The 19,617-nt window shown below is 48.0% G+C and overlaps 1 protein-coding gene across 1 annotated transcript in view; it reads right to left on the reverse strand.

The window, feature by feature from the left end:
• Nucleotides 1-304: 304 nt before the first annotated feature.
• TRANK1 (tetratricopeptide repeat and ankyrin repeat containing 1) overlaps nucleotides 305-19,617 on the reverse strand; it is a 79,629-nt gene continuing 60,316 nt past the window's right edge. Inside the window, exons 17-23 of the mRNA XM_081824141.1 lie at nucleotides 19,049-19,137; nucleotides 15,574-15,677; nucleotides 15,331-15,463; nucleotides 10,179-10,324; nucleotides 3,834-6,883; nucleotides 2,874-2,972; nucleotides 305-1,650 (exon numbers count right to left, since the gene is read on the reverse strand). Of these exons, the coding sequence (XP_081680267.1) occupies nucleotides 1,550-1,650; nucleotides 2,874-2,972; nucleotides 3,834-6,883; nucleotides 10,179-10,324; nucleotides 15,331-15,463; nucleotides 15,574-15,677; nucleotides 19,049-19,137 (3,722 nt within the window). The 3' untranslated portion in view covers nucleotides 305-1,549. The remainder of the gene's footprint in view (nucleotides 1,651-2,873; nucleotides 2,973-3,833; nucleotides 6,884-10,178; nucleotides 10,325-15,330; nucleotides 15,464-15,573; nucleotides 15,678-19,048; nucleotides 19,138-19,617) is intronic.

Genomic DNA, 19,617 nt, shown 5'->3' on the forward strand with positions numbered 1-19,617 from the left:
AAGGGTGGGAGAGGATTCGACTCCGGGTCTCCTGCCTCCCAGGGCTATGTTCTCGTTGGCGGCAGTGCCCAGAGGCAGCACTGACAAAACTCCTTATAGTCCACACCCCAAATGCTCAGGAGGCCCAGGCAAGGCCTCAGGAGACACCGCAACCAGCCCTGAGTCCCTGGATGTCTTCATTTCAGAAGGCACAGCAAGCTTCTGCCGGGGTCGGCATCAACCAGCTGGTCAGAGAGAACCAGTGCCCGGATTTACCTTTTACTCTCTGAGTGGAGACTAGAAACAATAAATGGGCGGCTCCAGGTAAGAGAAATGATTTAACTTTATAAAAATGTGATAATACAGTAAGATCTGATTGGGTTTTTTCCCTTGTGTTCTGGCAAGTTTATAAAAAAAACATCTGGAATAAAAATTAGAAACACAACCTAATAAAAATTAGAAACAAGGAAACAGAGTCATTTAGAAAGACAATAAGGAGAAAACAATAAGCAGCAAAAGCAGCAGAACACGGGGAGCAAGCTGGCTTTGCTGTGCGGACAGAGCGATGAAGGGCCCACATAACCCGAGCTTTCACAGCAGGCTGGGCTGAGGGGCAGGGGAGAGGGTGGGCAGGAGCCATGAGTGGCATGGAGGCCTCCAGAATGGGACCACACTGATGGCCGCTGGCTCAGTGGGGCCTGGGCGTGAAGCTATAATAGCGTCCTTCAAACAAGAAAACGAGACACATAGGGCCACATACAAACACTTTTTGGAATGTCTGCACCATAGCGAAGGCAGAGTTAGGACCATCTTGGAGAGGCAGGCTGGGAACCCCCCCGCAACATCCCCCAGGTTGCCTCCTAGGGCAAAAGTCCTGAGGCTCCCGCCCACAGGACGCGGGCGGGGGGGGGGAGGGGGGGGAGTTCTGGACTACATTCTGAGGTAGTCTAACCGTGACTTGCACAGGGAGCTGAAAATCATCCCCCAAAAAAATGGGGAGGAGGAGGGCAGAAAGGGTGCGCAGACAGAAGAAGCTACTGTACATAACAGAAGGGACCTTGCTACAAGTAGGTTCAGAGATGACCAGAGGGTATGTCCTGGGGTCACAAGTGGCCAGCGGTGGGCCCACAGGGACCCCGGGCGCACATGGGGTTCCTGACCCTGCAGCCACGTGAAAGGAGATGAGGGAACCCATGGAGGGATTTCCCTGCCAGGAGCAGCGCCAACTCTGAGGTGAGGGATGTCCCTTGCTGATGACTCATGTCACAATGGGGATGCGCCAGAGAACCTCAGAGCTTTGGGGTGAGGCATCCCGAGGTTATTTCAGCTATGACTCCTCTCATCTGAACAAGTTCTAGAGAGAATTACCACTGCTAGACTTCCAGGCGACAGAGTGATCAGGTCAAAGCCACCGGTGAGAAAAATAACAAGAACAAAAATCAAAGGTGTTGCTAGACTCCCCTACTTTTTTAAGCTAATTTACATTCCTTTTCTCTTCTGCTCCAGCACTCAGAATTCTAAGTCAGGATGGAATGTTCTGAAGGCCTAGGAGGCAGGAGCTGTGTGGACGTTAGTATTTTCTCTGCTTTCCACATTTCCGCGGACGCCTTCGAGGACGGAGCTCACCAAAATCTTCCACTTCATTTTCGTAATCATCTTCCTGAATGATACCTGTTTCAAAAGCAAAAAACATGTGCTGTGATGAGCCCTGGGGGTTATACACAACTACTGAATCGTTGATCACCACATCAAAAACTAATGATGTACTATATGCTGGCTAACTGAACATCATTTAAAAAAAAGCACAAAAACAAACAAAAAACCGGACACAAAGTACAGAATGGTGATTTCTTTTTTCACTCCACAATTAAATATAACATGCTAGTAAAACCTGATATCTCTGTAATTGTTTTAAATTAAAGGCGGGGAGAAAGCCTGAATCAGAGCCCAACTGAACACCCTTCTCTAGAATTAAGTTCTTATACAAGGCTGGTTCCTCTGCTCTTATTTCAGAGACCCTTCAAATGGCAAAGACATCAAACAAAACCTAAGCTCAACCACAAACTTGAGTTGGTATACCAGTTATCTTCCTTTTGAAACAATCATAAAAATCATAGTCCCAGCAGGACACTATATTCTAAAGATTTTTTACTGCCAAAAATATGTGTGCCAAGTACCTTCTAGTTTTTCCCAGCTCTGGGGTCTGGATTTTCCAGTAGCAGCTGGACTGATTAGGAGGACCCACAGAAGAACATTCTGGGGCACATGAAATATTTGGAGTAAGAAGAAATAAGACCCAGCCAAAAGCGGGCAACAATTGGAATGGGCAAGAGGGAAGACTTCCCAGATGATAAAGAATTTGGCAAGATCACTCTGTCAGGAGAGTAACTTGACTCACTCCATATAAGCCCTTAACCCTCTATGGGAAGGTACATGCAAGTTTCCCCAATGATTTTGTTTGCTTTGCTCACAGATGTGTTTGTTTTATATCCCCAAGCCCAAAACAATGCTGATACATACTAGACATTCAATAAATACCCACTAACTTACATGAATGGTTCACACAGGCAAGCATATTTACCAAGAGGAGGTTTTTCAATACTTTGTCTATCCTTGGGAGTCACTGTATTGAGCCTGAGTAGTGATTAGATGTCATCGATAACAGCTCATGAGAGGCCAAAGAGGTTGTCGAAAAAGCAACTAAAGGGAGCCCTCCCAGTCAGCTGGGGAAACTGGGATACTATGTTGCTAATAATTTGACTGACTGGGGCAATGCACCCAGACAGTGAGTGGCCACTGTTGACACCATGGACAACCTTCACATTGACCTGGGAGTCAGCAGAACCAAGAATCACGAGACCCAGAGCATTATCCTGGGATAAAGGGCTCCTTACCTTCCTCCTTTAAGTGGAGTTCTGTCTTCATCAGCCACTCCTGCGCATCCCTGACTGACGGGATGAGAATGTTGACCAACCGAACCATCACTTCCTCCGCTGCAGGAACCAAAGAACAAGGGTTCTGAGTGAGCGGGCCGCTGCAGAGACCAGACCACTCAGTACTAGAGCCAAGGCCCCCACTTCCCAAGAGCCTGTCTCTGTGTTTCCCCTGAGGGGGATAATGGGATAAGGACCCACAGCCACCTTCTGCCACCACAAACGTTATAAATTACAATTAAATACCATCACTGCGTGTCTATAAAGATTGCCAATAGCAAACCTCTCAAGGAAGCTTTGTTCAACATGTCACTAAACCTTAAACTAGAGTGTCCGGATTATAGAATAAGTTTTAAATACCTAGTTTCACTAATTTTATACATAATGTCACTTCCACGCAGTGTTGCTAAGAAATAGCTAATAAGGAAGTTAGAGGAAATCTGATTCAAAGACCACATAGGAATTCTTATTGTTAAAGTCTCACACTGGGTATGGTTTAAGAACCCTCCTAAAAGGATGACACCAGTTACGCACCTCCGGATCTTAGTCAAGGGTTCAGTACAGAGTAGGTGTTCAAGAAATGATCACTGATGAACAGATCAGAAGCTTTCCTCAAGACTGAACGCTTTCCCTATATCCTTGCCACAGAACTAGTTAGCAAGCCCTTTTCTTGTCTGTAGTACCAGGGGAAACCATCCTGACCCAAGATAATCACAATGTTTTAACTGGGGGTGGGGTGGTTCAAAGAATGGGGTTTTGCTGTACTTTGAGAACACACGTTCCTCGCTTGTATTTCTTGGCCAACGCCAAGTTCTGTCATCTCCAGGACAGACCTCACCACAAAAGGACTTGACTCTGACATGTGTTCTCAAAGCCTGGGTTCTAACACCACCTGGGCCCCAATTTCTGAGGACCCCTTACCGCCAGCCCAGGCCTTGCGCCTGTAGAGGTCCTCCACCGTATCCAAAACCTTCTTGATGTTCTCCTGGACCTTCCTCTGCAGCATGTGGCTGTGCTCTTTGGAGCCCAGGTGACTGCGGATCCACATGCTCTGCTCAATGTCCTGTACCACCAGCTTGCCTTCATCAATGGCCGGGTCCACGTTCTCACGGAAAAATTCCGAGTACTTCTGATAGGCCACCTGCTGCCTCTGATGACCTTCTAGGAGGATGTGCTGCTCGTAAGACTCATTATTCCTCTCCTGACCCTCTGTGTCTCCCAGCTCGGCCCTGGAAATGGCCACCGCCTCTGAAGCCTCTCCCTCAAATGCCTTCCCGGGGCTGAAATAGTTGTCAGGACCTCGGGTGAACTTCACCCCACACAGGTCGCACTGGGTCCTGTCGACGTCGGCCTTCTTGAAGTTCCCGGCCCCGGGCTCCCTGGTCTCCTCTCGGAAGCACTCTGTCTGCGCACTCACCCTTCTCCTCCAGCTGATGCACAGGGACACCACCAGGCAGGCCCTTCTCAGCTTCCGCTGGATGGAAGCCTTCCGCTGCTTCTGGGAAAGGATAGCAGCCAGGAGGTGGTCCCGGTCTTCCAAGGCCAGCTCCTCTGTCTCGTCCTGACCAAACTCGCACTCTGGCTCAGCAGAGTAGTCCACGGAGTCCACACAGAGCAGGCGGCTTAGTTTCACCTCCTCGTGATAGAGGCCACGCACCACGGACCCCTTGGTGTGCACGCTGTCCCACCGCCAGTGGCAGTCCATCAGGTACTCTTCGTCCCGCTCAGAGAGCAGGTCCTGCAGCGCCTCAGCCACAGACTTCACGGTGACCGCCGTCAACACCCGCTTGACCACTTTCAGGAGCCTCTCGGGAACCTGGTCCGGGCAGTCCATGCTCATCAGCTGCAGCCTCATCTGGATCTCCTGGAAGTGGCGGTGCAGAAGAGGTTTGCAGTATGGCTGCAAGAGCTCCTCGGCATTCACCAGCATCACCAGGCACAGCACCAGGGTCCGCTCTGCCTCACCAGACACCACGTAGTCTATCTCAGCGAAGGCATCGAGCAGGACGTTGAAGTTCACGTTCTCACAGCCGCAGAGCACCTTGACAAGGTAGGAGAGGTGGAACCGGAAATCCTGAATGGCCCTTGTCACGTCCTTGGGTTTGTATTCCTGAATGATGCAGAACACGTCTCCGAGCTCCCTGTCCTTCTTGCTGAACAGGAACTCCCAGTAGTGCAAGAGCGCGATGTAGCTCTTGGGGAGGCACAGGATGGCATTCTTCCAGAGGCGGGCCAGAACCACCGCACAGTGGACAAACTGGAACTCCAACAGGGCCACGGTGTTCCCGATGCTGGGGATGAGCGGTTCTTTGCATCTCTTGACCAGGACATTCATGAAGCGGAAAAAGAGCCTCTTGCAGTCTTCTGGGTTCCTGTATACATAGAACTGGTCAATGCAATTCTCCAGCAGCCGGATGAAGCAAAGGTGGGTCTTCTCGGTATTGTCGTCATCCTTGTTGGGCGCCAACATGCCGAATTTTCCTTCTATCCCCTTCATCTTGCTGCCTCTCCCCCTGCCCCTTTCCTCTTTCTCAGCCTCTAGAGCTTTGAGTTCCCTGTTGTAGTTGTCCTCCTCCTGGTGGAGCAGCTTTTCAAACTCCTCCGGATAGTTGGAGGAGACAAGGAAAGCCTGCATGGCGCTCAGCCACAGGTCCGTAGACTCCCGGCGGCTTCGTGCCCTTTCGTTTTGAAACAAAAAATGGATGTACTCTTTCAGAACAGACCTGCAGGATCGAAAGGATTTGTAGTTTGTTTTGAGGATTTCTTTGCATGCCATGGGGTTTTCTGACAACACTCTCTGATGGAAATGCTTAGGGAAGAGGACATTCAGGAAGGATTTGCAAAGGCCATACCTATCTGTAGGCAAAATATAATCAATGTCTTCAAGTTCTTCTGCCAAGATTTTAGGGAATACTTTTTTGGCTTCCAAAAGCAACCCACTGATGGCCACCAAGTGCATTTTTGACTGAACCAAACACTTGGCCTCGCAACGCCGCAAAGGCCTGTGGAAATCTTTACAGTTTTCATCCTCACATTTCAAGCCTACAATAAACCTCATGCAGATGCCTGGGTAGGTCTTCCCAAGCAGGCTCTGTGTGATCTGACACAGCCTACTCAAAAGGTGTTTGTTGAGGGCTAATTTCACTTGGTCAGTCATTATCAAGAAATAGTCTTTTGTTTTCTTCTCTTTCAAGTTCAAATCCAGGTCAAAAATTATTTTTAATATGGGCCCAGGGTCATTCTGAGCTATCTGGCAATACTTGGCATCCACCTGAGAAATTCCAAAAAACTCAAAGCAAGACTTGACCATCTCCTTCTCTGCATTGTTGGTCACTCTTTTGAGGGCCCTGACCAGATGGAGGAGGACTTCCAGACCCCCCGGAGCCAGGGCCAGGACCTTCTCAGGCTCGGCCTCACAATGGCTGGTGGCTTCGTAGAGCGCCTCCACCACTCCAGCTGAGTGATTGAGTGTGTTAAACTTGAAGAAGGCGTCCTTGAGCTTTTGAAAGTCTCTCAGGATCACCCCCTGGAGGAAATGGGCCTCAGCGATGCCAGACAACTGATTGGTTTGAGAGCAGAGGTCAAGGGCTTCTCTCAGAATGGCCTTGGTGTGCTCTACATCTGAATCCCTGGCTACATTGAGGCGGGCAGCCCCCAGCAGACACGAGGCCTGGAAGTCCTTGTCGGCAGTGAGCCTGGCGGCCTCCAACAGGCAGCCATGTTGCTTCATCAGCAAGGCAGCCTCTTCTCGCCGACCTTCCCTGTTCAGCAGTTCTGCAGCTTCTGCAAGCCGTCTGCGAGACTTCAGGAACACCAGCTGGTCTTCTATGTCTAGCTTTGAGAGGACAGTCATCATCTCCTTGATCTTATTTGCACTCAGGTACTTTGCTGCCGCTTCCAGGTAAAACTGACTGGCAGAATAAGACAGCTTGGATATGGGAAGGGTCTTGGCCCTTAGCATTTCTTCGTACCTGCGTTGACAGACAACACAAATGTCAACCTATTACCACCCAACAGAAAATGTTCTCCAAAATACAGCACAGAGCCCGTTAACTACAATTCCCACACGTAGATATAAATAACAAAATAGGACCTAAACCTATCCAGCATCTTTATAAATGCTTCATTTCACACGGATAAAATTAATTCTTTATTCTCCAGAGGAACCAGCATTAGTATATTTAATTAATGAAACATAATGGAGTTGCAACCTAAGCAAATGGAAGTTAGGGTTGAAAGTCAATTTGAGGGGCAACAATTATGCATAATCAAAATTATCCCTGAAAAAAAAAAAAAAAACCCTTAAACTTTCATAAAAGCATGATAATCATTTTGGGTCTACAGCTCCATTGAGTCTGAGACAGGACTAATGAGAAAGGGTGAAGACAGAGACTGCACACATACCAGCAGGACAGTAACCTTCCTCTTATTACCCAAACTGTGATTTTTCTCTTCTGCCAGGTATGCATGTGGTTGAGTTAGAGTGAGATTAATGAGGCTCTGAATGCTCCCCTTTACTCTGCTGATCAAAGTCAGTATATCCCACACCACAGTCCCACAGTCTTCGAGGCACTGGAACAATCCAATAAAATATGCTTGCTTTTGAACTCTCATGGGATAAAATCCATTTCATCACAACCAGAAAAGTGCCCAGGTGCCTTATGATGCCCCAGAGTTATGCTACAAACATCAGATTTCCTAGCAGAACAGGCTTCCCATGAGGGGTGTAAATAAAAATGAAGAAAGGGAGTATACTTTACATGTGAGCATTGGCTGATGGAGTAAGGAGTAGTTTTAGCAAGTATAAAGAACTACCCACGTATTTTCTTTTCAAATTTAAAATGTCCTCAATACACTGTGAGTCAGGCCAGTTAGCAGTTGAATTCTACACCCAATATGCATGGTGTTCAAAGGACACTCAAACAGATCTAGTGTGAGGCTCCAGTTAATACTCAGATTACTCTTAGATCTCAACTCAACACATCATTAGAAACTCTTAGTTGTATACCTCAATAAAGCTGAGAAAAAAATAATGAAAGAAAAAGATGTTTCTGGGAGAAATCCATGACTGACTATTCAAGGCTCTTCTGGAAAACTGAGGACAGAAGGTTATATAATGAATTAAAAGTTTAAAAAAAAAAAACCTCTCAGTCGGTTTTGTCATACAAACTCACAAGGGAATTGGCCTGGTCAATTACCCCCACCACCACTGCATAGCACCCTGATAACGGGGTACCCAATAAATATCACAGCTGGCATCCTGTTATGGACTGATAGTTTTGTCCCCTAAAATTCATACAGTCAAGCCCCAACTCCCAGTGTGGTTGTATTTGGAGATGGGATCTCTAAGGAAGTAGCTAAGGTTTAAATGAGGTCACAAGGGTGGTGCCCTGATCCAAGAGAACTAGTGTCCTTATAAGAAGACACCAGAGAGGGGCACCTGAGTGGCTAAGTCAGTTGGGCATCTGACTCTTGGTTTTGGCTTGGGTCATGGTCTCAGGGTCATGGGATCCAGCCCCACATCGGGCTCTGTGCTCAGCAGGGGGCCTGCTTGAGGATTCTCTCTCCCTCTCCCTCTGCCCCTCCCCTCACTCATGCACGCACACTCTCTAAAATAAATTAATTAATTTTTTTAAAAAAAGAAGAAGACACCAGAGAGTGAGCTCTCTTGTGCACTCTTTCTCCTCAAATGTCAAGGAAAGGCCACATGAGGACACAGGGAGAAGGCAGCCATCTGCAAGCCAGGGAAAGAGCTCTGAGCAGTAGTCCAACCGGCCAGAGCCTTGATCTTGGACTTCTAGCCTCTAAAACTAGGAGAAAATAAATTTTTGTCATTTAAGCCACCCAATCTATGGCATTTTGTTATGGTAGCCTGAGCTGACTAATACACACCCATTGCATGTATCACATAGAGAATAGTACCAAAGACCTGGATAAAAGAACATGCTCATTTACCAGCCCTGGCCCTGAACACGTACTTTTCCATTTCCAAAAATAAAACTCAAAGTACTGAGTATCTTTATTGAGGTACTGGTTACACAAGTATATTAATTTTGTGAGAATTATGTGCACCTTTTTGAATATATACTTAAATAAAAGCTGACTTAAAAAATAAAAATCTGGGGCGCCTGGGTGGCTCAGTTGGTTAAGCGACTGCCTTCGGCTCAGGTCATGATCCTGGAGTCCCGGGATCGAGTCCCGCATCGGGCTCCCTGCTCAGCAGGGAATCTGCTTCTCCCTCTGACCTTCCTCCTTCTCATGCTCTCTGTCTCTCATTCTCTCTCTCTCAAATAAATAAAAAATCTTTAAAAATAAATAAATAAATAAATAAAAATCTGAAGTTTGAACATCTGGGTCAGTTATGTTCATTTCGTCATAGGTATAATTTGGTAGAAAGCAAAAGAAATGTAGAACCAACCCACACCCTACTTTTCCAGGAGCTGAGAGTGGACTCAACTCCTGCTCAACAGAAACGCAGAATAGCAGACTCTGATTCTAGCTGTCCCATACCACCAGGAAGATCTCCTAGGGGCATCAACAACATGCTATTTCTATATTCCTTGTCAACCATTAACCCCACCATCTCCACTTCACCTTTGGAATATGAACTAGGCTAAAGGTTCAAGAAGGCCTCCGGTGGTCAAGTATGAAACTTACAAGGGTACATGTTCATACACATATGTACGAGTGCATGGCTGAGGATCTGCCAGTAGATTGTGGTGAAGCAAAATCCTGATGGCCCACTAGTGCTCTTACCTTTATCCAGCCATTCAGCAAAACTGTCAACTCAGCAGGTAAAGGCGGAAGAGGACAGAACCATCATTAAGCACAAAATTGCCATGTGTATTATGTACACACTTGTAACAAACCCTTCATCTTCTTCTACTCCTTCTCCTTATGACACGGTGTCAAAGCTTATAAAGAGAGTAGAGTATATGAAATATACATATACTAAGGGTGTGTATCCTAAAAGCACTGCAATGGCTGCCAATGGGGACAGAACAGGAATGAAGACTGGCCATGAAGAGGAAGAGAATGAACAAATTAAAACCAATGGTGGGTTTGCTGTGAAGAGAAGATTATATTCCACTCTTTTTCCTCCCACACTTCCCATCCCAGCACCAATGCCACGACTCAAGCGGAAGGAGGGTGACATGGGCAAGTCACTTCAGAAGAGCAGGATAACACCATCCAGGGTAGGATGCCCCAGAGAGCAGTGGGATGGAGGGAACAGAGTGGAGGAAGGGAGAGAATAAAACCACCTACTTTTCCACTGCAATAGCAGCTTCTTCAAAAAGCTCCTCCTGGCAGTACATTTTGAGTGCTAGATCGAATTCCTGAATCTGCTCAAAGCATCTGAAAGCATCTTTGTAGCACTGGCTTCGCTTATAGTAACAGGCAGCATCTTTTATCTAGGACAGAGTAAAACATACTCTTTGAGTATTCATAGCATAACCTTTTATCTTAAAAATAAGCCAACACCATGAATAGTATTGTCTGCTGTTAGGATCCAGTGAAAAACACTAAGACATAGGTAATATTAGGAAAACAAATTCTTTATAGGGAGAAAAACAAAGTTAAATCCCAACCTCACACCATACACAAATTTAACCTTTAGATAGGTCAAAGATCTAAATGCGAAAACTATTGGAAGAAAATGTATGACAATTATCTTTGTGACCCTGAGGTAAAGAAAGTCCTCAACAAAACCCAAAACACTCAAACATCAGGGGAAAAACTGATGGTTTCAATTATATCATAACTGTTGAACAAAGGGCATGTGAAACAAAGTTAACAGAGAGAAGACAAACATTAACATCTAGACCAGCACTGTCAAATAGATCTTGCTGTGAAGATGGAAATGTTCTACAACTATGCTAGCCAATATGGTAGCCACTAGCCACGTGTGAAGAGTAAGTACATGAAATGTGGGTAGCGTAAAGGAGGAACCAAATTTTTTATTTCATTTCACTTTCATCAGTTTTAACCTTATTTTCCACCTGTGGTTAATGGCTACTCTATTAGACTGGACAGGTCTAGAACATTAAATGGATTCCTACAATCACAAGAAAAAGACTCCTGGAAACCCAGCAGAAAACTAGGTAAAGGATATAAAGTGGCAGGTCACGGTGGAGGGAAACTTGAATGACTAACAAATCAATAAAGATGCTCAACCTCACTAATAAAGAATTGTGAATTAAAACCACAGTGAGACACATCCATGAAGTCTGCAAAAATTAGAAAATCAGAACCCACTGAATGTGGTCAAAAAGGTGGGGCACATGGAACCCTAATGCACAAACTGGCACCGCTGTTCTAGAAAGAAAAGTGGCTTCCACTTTCACCTAGTGAAATTAAGTACATGCATACCCTAGGGCCAGCAAGCCCACTTCTGGCAGCACCCAGGACTGGAAGGAGACACACTACGCCACAGTCCTGTATGTGGCAGCAGGGAGTTGGTGGTAACTTGGACGTTCACCACTAGCGAAATGGATAAGTCAAAGGCAGGGATGCCCGTTCTGGATTACTATCAGGGGTCAGAAACCTGGCCAGACCTTAACACTATAGCAGGGCGTGGAAAAAGTTAAAAAAAAACAAAAACAAAAACAAAAAACAGAAAAATATGCCATTTAAATAAGCTTAAAATATATATATAGAAAATATTATTATTTGCTCTTCACTTAAGCATGCAAATGGGGGCTTCACATTAAATGCACTGGAATGGCTGCCGGTGAGGAGAGAATGGGAACGGACAGCAACCATGAAGAGGAAGAGGACGAACAGACGAAAACCACCAGTGGGTTTGCCATGGACACAAAATTCTATCCCACTCTTCCTCCCACACTTCCAGCCAGCCCCTCGGGTAATACTTTATGCTTGGCTCTCCCAACGTTTGCCCAAATTCCCTTCCCACCACCTCCAGCACCCTCATGGCAATCCAAGCCACACCATCCAGCCTTGGCCTGTTCCCCACTGGCCTGTCTGCTTCTACTTTTGCTGCCTACACACCTCCTCCCAGAGCATCCAAACAATGAGCTCCATGTCGCTCCTGCGGCCAGAACCTTCCACCAGCTCCCTGTCACCTCTGGACAAAATCCAGTCCCGACCATGGACTTTGAGGCCCTACCTGATTTGCTCCTGCCACCCTCTCTTGCTCATTTTACCACTTCTACCCATTCACTCTGTTCTGGCCCAACCAGCTCTCTTACTGTTTCTCGAGCTCCCCGACACACTCCCACCTTGGAGGGCTCTTGCCTGCAAGGATGCTTGGCCTGCGATGCCCTGCAGCACTGCTCACAGTCTCTGCTCAAAAGGCAGCTCCCTTAACTATAGAGAACAAACTGAGGGTTGGAGGTGGGTGGGGGATGGGCTAGACGGGGGATGGGGATTAAGGAGGGCACTAGTGATGACGGGCACCCGGTGTTATATGTAAATGATGAACCACTGAACCACTCTACTCCTGAAACCAATATTGAACTGTAGGTCAACTAACTAGAATTTAAATTTAAAAAAAGAACAAACAAAAAAAGGCAGCTCCCTGCCCACCCCCTGCCTAAAACAGAGGCACCTGACACCTCTCTCCCCTGGTCACTTGGTCTCATCAGCACGGGCATCTCCTATGCTTCTGGCTAGTCTGTCATCCCTCTCCCACACTAGGAAGGCAGAGGCCCCTGCATTGCCACCTGCTGGCCACTGAGCACCCAGAGTGCCTGGCACCCAGTAAGGGCCCATCTCTTCATGTTGAATATTTCATTTCAAAATTCTACTCGCGGCTCCTGAGGTCCAAAGAAAACAAAATCAAAGTGAAACAAGACAAAACACCTATGCCAGACCCTCTAGTAAATCTGAGCTGGCTTTTATTTCTCTAGACAATCTACACCAAGTGCCAAAATACAAAGAAGATTCAGGTATGAGGTTCTTCTATGTCCAGAGACCTTACAGAGCAGGGAGCATCTAGACCCATCTCAGCCACATGAATACAACCCCATAACCAGAGCACCTACCACCCCATCTCTTGTCCTCTCCTGACGATGCTGATTACTCAGAAGGAAAACCCCCAAGTGGGAATGCACGTCCTCTTAGGTGCCAAGCTTGTGCCCAACCAGAGAGAGAACAGAGGGCTGGCTCTAAGCGGCAGCCCCCCGCTCTGCATGTCTGCTCCCTGAGGGGAAGGGTCCCCACCTGCCATCCAGAGCAAGGGCCTTGAGAGGTTTCCAGGGAAACCAATGTCTCTCTCAGGCAAGAAACAGGTGAGGCAGAGGAATCCCTGCAAAAAGAGTCTTATACCCCCAGGGCCACCTCACAAACATTTCTTTGCGGGGGTAGCACACATCTGGGGGCTGGGAACACGGAGGCAATTTGGTCTAAGGATGTTGACAAAGACTGCTGCCAAGCTGATCAACTTGAATTGTGCTGGTTAGTTTGGTGGGAGGATCACATGAGGTTTGAGGCTGGCTCAGGTTGGACCCCCTTCCAGGGAGGAGCCTGAGCAAAGAAAGAGATCAGCCCCTTCCCTGGGTGGGGCTTGGAGCTGCTAGAACATACTGGGGAGAGGAAGCAGAAGAGGCTGCCACCAGAGGTCAGGCCTGTGGAAGGGGAAGGAAACAGGGAAGGCTGTGTTTCCAGGAGCAGAGTGGCCTCCACATTTTGAAGACACTGAAGTTCCGAGGAAGGGAACATAGGCTGTACTAATGGCCTACTGGTCCCTGGGCCTCCTATTTTCCGAGGAAGAGCTTGCCAGGCTAGGGGTGGGGGGGTAGGCAACGTGAGTAAGGAGAAGATCTCTGACTCAGTCATGGCAGGCACTGGTACACAAAAAGGGGACACAAAGGCTTAGGCTGGTTCCCTGTAGCCATCACCACTTAGGGTCCATGTGGTGCCATGGGAGACTGAAGGGTTGGCGACCAAGGAACATGGTAAGGTTGGAAGCTATCCTAGTTCCTAGGATCTTAGGACCCAAACTCCCACCTGCCCTGAAATCCTTATCCCATCCCCATCTCCCACACCCTAACAAGTCACATCCCCTAATAAACAGGGAGCAGGGCAGGCAGCACCAGGAGGGCCTTACGATCTTTACACGGACTTGGGGCCACACTTCAAAGTCCCCGGTAAGTGCCACCCCCACCCCACCCAATGCCCAGGGTGCTCTGAGGATCCAGGAGCTACCACATTTCACAAAGAGATGTGGAAACCCACCCCCCTCTTGGAGGGGCATAAAGCCCCTACCCCCGGGGCGGGGAGTTCAGCAGCCCCAGCTGAATCGTGTGAGGTACAGGACGGTGGCTGTAGTTACCACTGTATTGTATATTTGAAAGTTACTAAGAAAATGGATCTTAAAAGACCTCATCACAAGAAAAAAAATTTTGTAACTCTGTATAGTGATGGACGTTAATGAAACTTGCTGTAGTGATCATCTCACAATACATACATGTATCAGATCATTAGTTGTATACCCCTAACTGATATCATTTTACATGCCAATTATATCTCAATGAGAAAGACAAAGGAATCACTAAAAAAATCATCACCGATTGGAGGTTACGGCAATGCCAAAGTGCTGTAACAGTCTCTCACTGGTTACTTTCATCTTCTGTGTTAATCTTGTTGCAGACAAATAAAAATCTGTGGCCCACCACCAGCCTGCCGACCACTCTGTGAGTAGCTAAGTTCTAATCAGCGGCTATATCCGACAGCGCTGTGATGATGGAAATATTCTAGAACAATGAGCACTTGAAGTGTGGCTAGTGAGACTGAGGAACTGTATTTGTAATTTTATTACATTTTCATTAAATTATAAATTAAATAGCCACGTGTAGCTAGTGGCTGCCAGATTGGTTGGTGCACATATAGAACAATTACTGAGAACACAGAAAAACCACTACGTCAATGCCCAGGCCATTCACACAGGCAGACTCCAGACCGAACATGGAGGACGGGAAGGCAGGAATATTCCAAAACCCACCTCCCCTTTGATTTGAACAAATGGGGGCGCCTGGGTGGATTAGTGGTTAAGCGTCTGCCTTCGGCTCAGGTCTTGATCCCAGGACCCTGGGATCGAGCCCCGCATCGGGCTCCCTGGTCAGCGGGAAGCCTGCTTCTCCCTCTCCCACTCCCCCTGCTTGTGTTCCCTCTCTCGCTGTGTCTCTCTCTGTCAAATAAATAAATAAAATCTTTGATTTGAACAATTGGCCTTCCTGTGATTAACATCAGGTCGCAAACGTTCACACAGATGTGGACACGCATGCGCACACACACATCTCTGGAGCCACGTAAACACTCGGGCAAGCGGAGAAAAGATGGCTGCCCTATAGTCTTCAGAGCCGACCTCTCCCTCTTTGGAGGCCCAGAGCCCCTCCCTGACTCAAGCAGGGGCTGAGGGAGCCCAGGTCTCCCAGCGGAATGCAGGCTAGGCCCGTACCTTCCCCAGCCTCTCGCACAGCTGGGCGGACAGCTGGAACTCCTTGGCGTAGCTCAGGCACTTAAGGGAAAGCTTTGGCTCCTTGCACTCCAAATAGGTCTTGGCCAGTTCCAAGTACTCCACCTGCTTCTCCCTGGAAGAGGGAGAGAAAACAGAGTACCCATGGAATGGTGACCTAGCCCCAACAGATCCCACCAGCCGATCTCACCAGAGCGGCCCTGAGATGACCCCCAAGACTCTTACTTGGGGCTGACTTTCTTGGATTTCATGTTCAGGGCGGTGTTATGGGCCAGCGCCAACTTCTCCTTCTCAAATGCACCTCCTTTCTGGTAACACTTGGCGGCAACCTAAAAGAGGCAAAATGTCTTGATTCCCAGCAAGGGAATGGAGGTGACATACAGAACAAGGGTTAAAGCACACGTGCCATGTTTGCACTGACAAGGCAGTGAGTCTCATCCCACATCCCAGCCCAGCCTGTGGGGGAGCAGGAACGTGCTGATGAGCTAAAAAAAAAAAAAAAAAGGCCTCACAGGATAAAGCCCAATAATGTTACCCCCGAACACTTCCCACTCAAAGGTTCCTTTTGAAAGCACCCAGAGAGGTGCCTGGGTGGCTCAGTCGGTTAAGCGTCTGCCTTTGGCTCAGGTCATGATCCCAGGGTCCTGGGATCGAGCCCTGCATCGAGCTCCCTGCTCAGCGGGAAGCCTGCTTCTCCCTCTCCCTCTGTTCCTCCACCCCTGCTCGTGCACATGCTCTGTCTCGCTCTCTCTCTCAAATAAATAAGATCTTGAAAGTGCCCAGAATCCATGGAAAAGCTATACAGGATATATTTTTATAAGCCGCCATAATTAACACCCTCACTTAATCTTCCAATAGCCATGTGTGAGAAGTTTCATCCTTCTCATTGTATATACAGTAACAAAAACACAGAGCCGTGGGCCCAAAGTCACCCAGTGGCTCTTCTGGGCCCCACACAGGTTCTCTCTAGACGGTAACTATAATGGCTAACCAACAGTCTTGGTGAAACAGCCACAGCACAGAAATGGGGGTAGGGATGGGGATGGAGATGGTGTCACCACACATCCCAGAAGGTAACTGGCTAGAGCCCTGGGTCATGCAGGTCTGTGTTAGCAGGTACAAAGTGGGCAGACGAGTATCACAGGAATGTTGCCTGGACCCCCATTCCTGCCAGCAGAAAGCTGCTTTTCTAAAGCAGGAATGCTGACACCATGTCTCAACGCACAGGCTATAGGGCAGAAAGTCACGTCTGGTCCAGCATGTAAAGATTAGGTCTCAGTGTGGGCAAGGGAAGGATTAAGTAGACAAGATGACATCTTGTTCCCTCAGGCTCTTTGCTTCAGCTTCCCCAGCCTCATGGGCCTCCTTGCATTCCCATGACCTGTGCCACACTCTTTCCCACCACAGGACTTTTACACATGCTACTCCTTCTGATTGAAATGCTCTTCCACCCCTTCTCTGTCCAGTTAACTTCATTCATCCTATAGGCCTTAGCTCAAGGCTCCTACTTAGAGCAGCCTTCCCTGGCCTCCCTGTCCAGGACAGGTGGTTCTAGGAGCAACTGGTCTCTCCTCTGTGATACCTGCAACAGCTGGGGCTGGACACTCTTCTGAGTGCCTGTCCCGCTCACCATCACATCCCTGCAACCTAAACACGGTGTTTGGCCCACAGCTCAACAGGAATTTGTTGAATGAATCAATCTCAAGTGATTGCCATTTCTATGGTGGTTCTGGAACATTCACTGACATGCAGCCAAAAACTTAATAAACCACCTGAGTCCTGAAGCCCTTTAGCAGAATCAAAATAAAATCAGGTGAGGGGAAGGCTTTTTATAACATTCTCATCTATACCAATTCCCATAAAAAAAGGATTTTAGATTCAAACGTTCAAAAGCCTCTTGTAAAGGGATAAAGAATTGGAAATCCACGGGCAACACATATGGGTTAACACCAACAGTGTTCTGAAAGGAATAAAGGGAAAGGCTATCTAGTTTTCCGATTTCATATCCATACCTGCTGGCCATATTATCCCGCCCTTCCCTCCCTGCTCCTCCCCCGAAAAAGGATCTTGGTTTTACAGCAGCAGCCAAGTTTTAACAAGGATGGGCAGAGAAGAAAGTTTCAGAGCTCCGTCAACCTCCAGCCGCTAAATACTACAGATTTATGCAAACGCTTGGCAGACACGCCCAAACACACAATGGCGCGCATTCTGTTCTCTCACCCTTTAGGGCTGACTGCAAGGTGGCGACAGTCCTTCAGTTCTCCCTGTTTCCACCCACGCCCCTTTACCGTGTAATTCTGCAGCTTCTCCCACCCATGCATAGACATGCTGCCTATGACCCCTCCCTTCAGATCTGAGCCATGACCTGCTCAGGCCAACAGAATGTACCAAAAGCGACAGAGGGCCAGCTCCGAGGCCAGGCGTCAGGGGGCCCCCTATGCTCCTCTGCTCTTTGAACGCTGCTGGGGCACCAGGTGAACAAGCCCAGGCTCACCCGCTGGAGGATGAAGTGCACGTGATTCAGGAACCCCATTCACGCCGATCATCCAAGCCAAGAGCCGACCAAGCCCCAGAAGCAGACCTGCTTGCGGACTGGTTGCTGAGTTCAGACGTGGGTCACCCGGCTGAGACTACAGGAGCCACTCCGCTAAATCCGGCTGTTGGTTACCGGCCCACAGGGCACCCCTCTCCCTCCCTTGCGTGATGGCAGAACCTGCCTCCGACGAAGGGCTGAAACTGCAGGATGGGACTGCTCTCCCAGACTCCCTGGCAACAGGCATGGGCACGTGACCTAGTACCGAGCAGTGAGATGTAAGGAGAAGTCCACGGGGGACTTCACGATAAAGAGAGAGACCCCCAAGAAGAAAAGCGTCCACCCTTCAGCCCTGCTTGCGAAGCTGCCAAGGGAACAGGCTGCATGACCTGCTGCAGTCATTGTGCTTCTGACAAGCCGCAGATGACACAAGGAAGAAATGGAACAAGACAGGGCCCGTGATGAGTTTGTTGAGCTGAAGGTGTCTGTGCCTTGCAGGGGGAGACATCATCACCACTGCATCCTGGGAAACACACATGCCACGGTGCCCGACCGGAAACTGTGTGATGTGTAGGGATGACCGTCGGGAGAGGGATGGGGCTCTTCACACTGGTTTCATTATTTCCAGAGGACTGGCAGAGATAACACTAGCTGGAAGAAGGCTGCTCAAGCTCACTAGGATGACTTGTGGCCCAGAATTGGTCAACTGAGTCTAGTGATGAAGCTTAACCCCTGCTCACCAGACTCAGCTTGGCAGTCAAGTCTATGTCAGATCAAATTTGAAAAACGTAAAAAACAAATGACCAATCTGTGAATATTTTAAAATGCGGTGGGACGACAGCAAAAATGTTTAAACACAGAGCACAAGAAGGAAAGAAAATAAGCAGAGGGGTTTGTCGGCGGGGCAGAGGTCATGACCCTCCATTTTCCTGCAAGTCATGCCGACACTTGGCCACGGTGGAAGGTTGTCATGCTTGCCCTGGAGAAGGAGCTGGGCAAGGAGCTCTCCTCATCGCAGGGCAGCCTGATGTTTCTGAAGAAGCACAGGCACCACAGCCTTCGCCCTAACCTGCTGGCAAGGATGATGGTGGAAAATCTGCCTGTGAGGCCTGATGAGGTCACCAGTCACAAAGACCTCCCCCACTGGCTCCCAGCCCGGCTCCTTACCTTCCAGCACTGGTGTTTAGCGTAATAATCTCCTTGTGCGATCCACTCCTCAGGCGTTGAGGTCTTAACAAACATACTGTCATCAAAGTCTAAAATGAAAAAAAAGTGGGTTTGCTTCTCTGGGTGTTCATTCCCTTAAACTTGTCCTTATGGGCTGAAGTCTGCCCCCTCCCCACCCCAAAAATGCATATGTTGAAGCTCAATGCCTCAGAATGTGGACTATATTTGGAGGCAGGGCCTTTAAAGTTGTGATGAAATTATAACAAAGCCATTCAGGTGAATCCTAGTCCAATCTATGTCCTTACAAGAAGAGGAGATTAACACACACAGAAAGAGACACCAGGGGCTCACATGGAGGAAAAGCCATCTACAAGCCAAGGAGAGGGGCCTCAGGAGAAACCAAACCTGCTGACACCTTGATCTTGAACGTCTTGCCTCCAGTACTGTAAGACAATACGGTTTGTGGCTTTATTACAGCTGCCTGGCCAAACAAATACACCTGTGTTGTCTTTCCAGGATTCATTTTTTTTTTAATTTTTTATTGTTATTTTAATCACCATACATTACAT

The sequence above is a fragment of the Leptonychotes weddellii genome, chromosome 1 (assembly GCF_054177405.1).
Source record: "Leptonychotes weddellii isolate Sample4059 chromosome 1, ASM5417740v2, whole genome shotgun sequence".
NCBI classification, from domain to species: domain Eukaryota; kingdom Metazoa; phylum Chordata; class Mammalia; order Carnivora; family Phocidae; genus Leptonychotes; species Leptonychotes weddellii.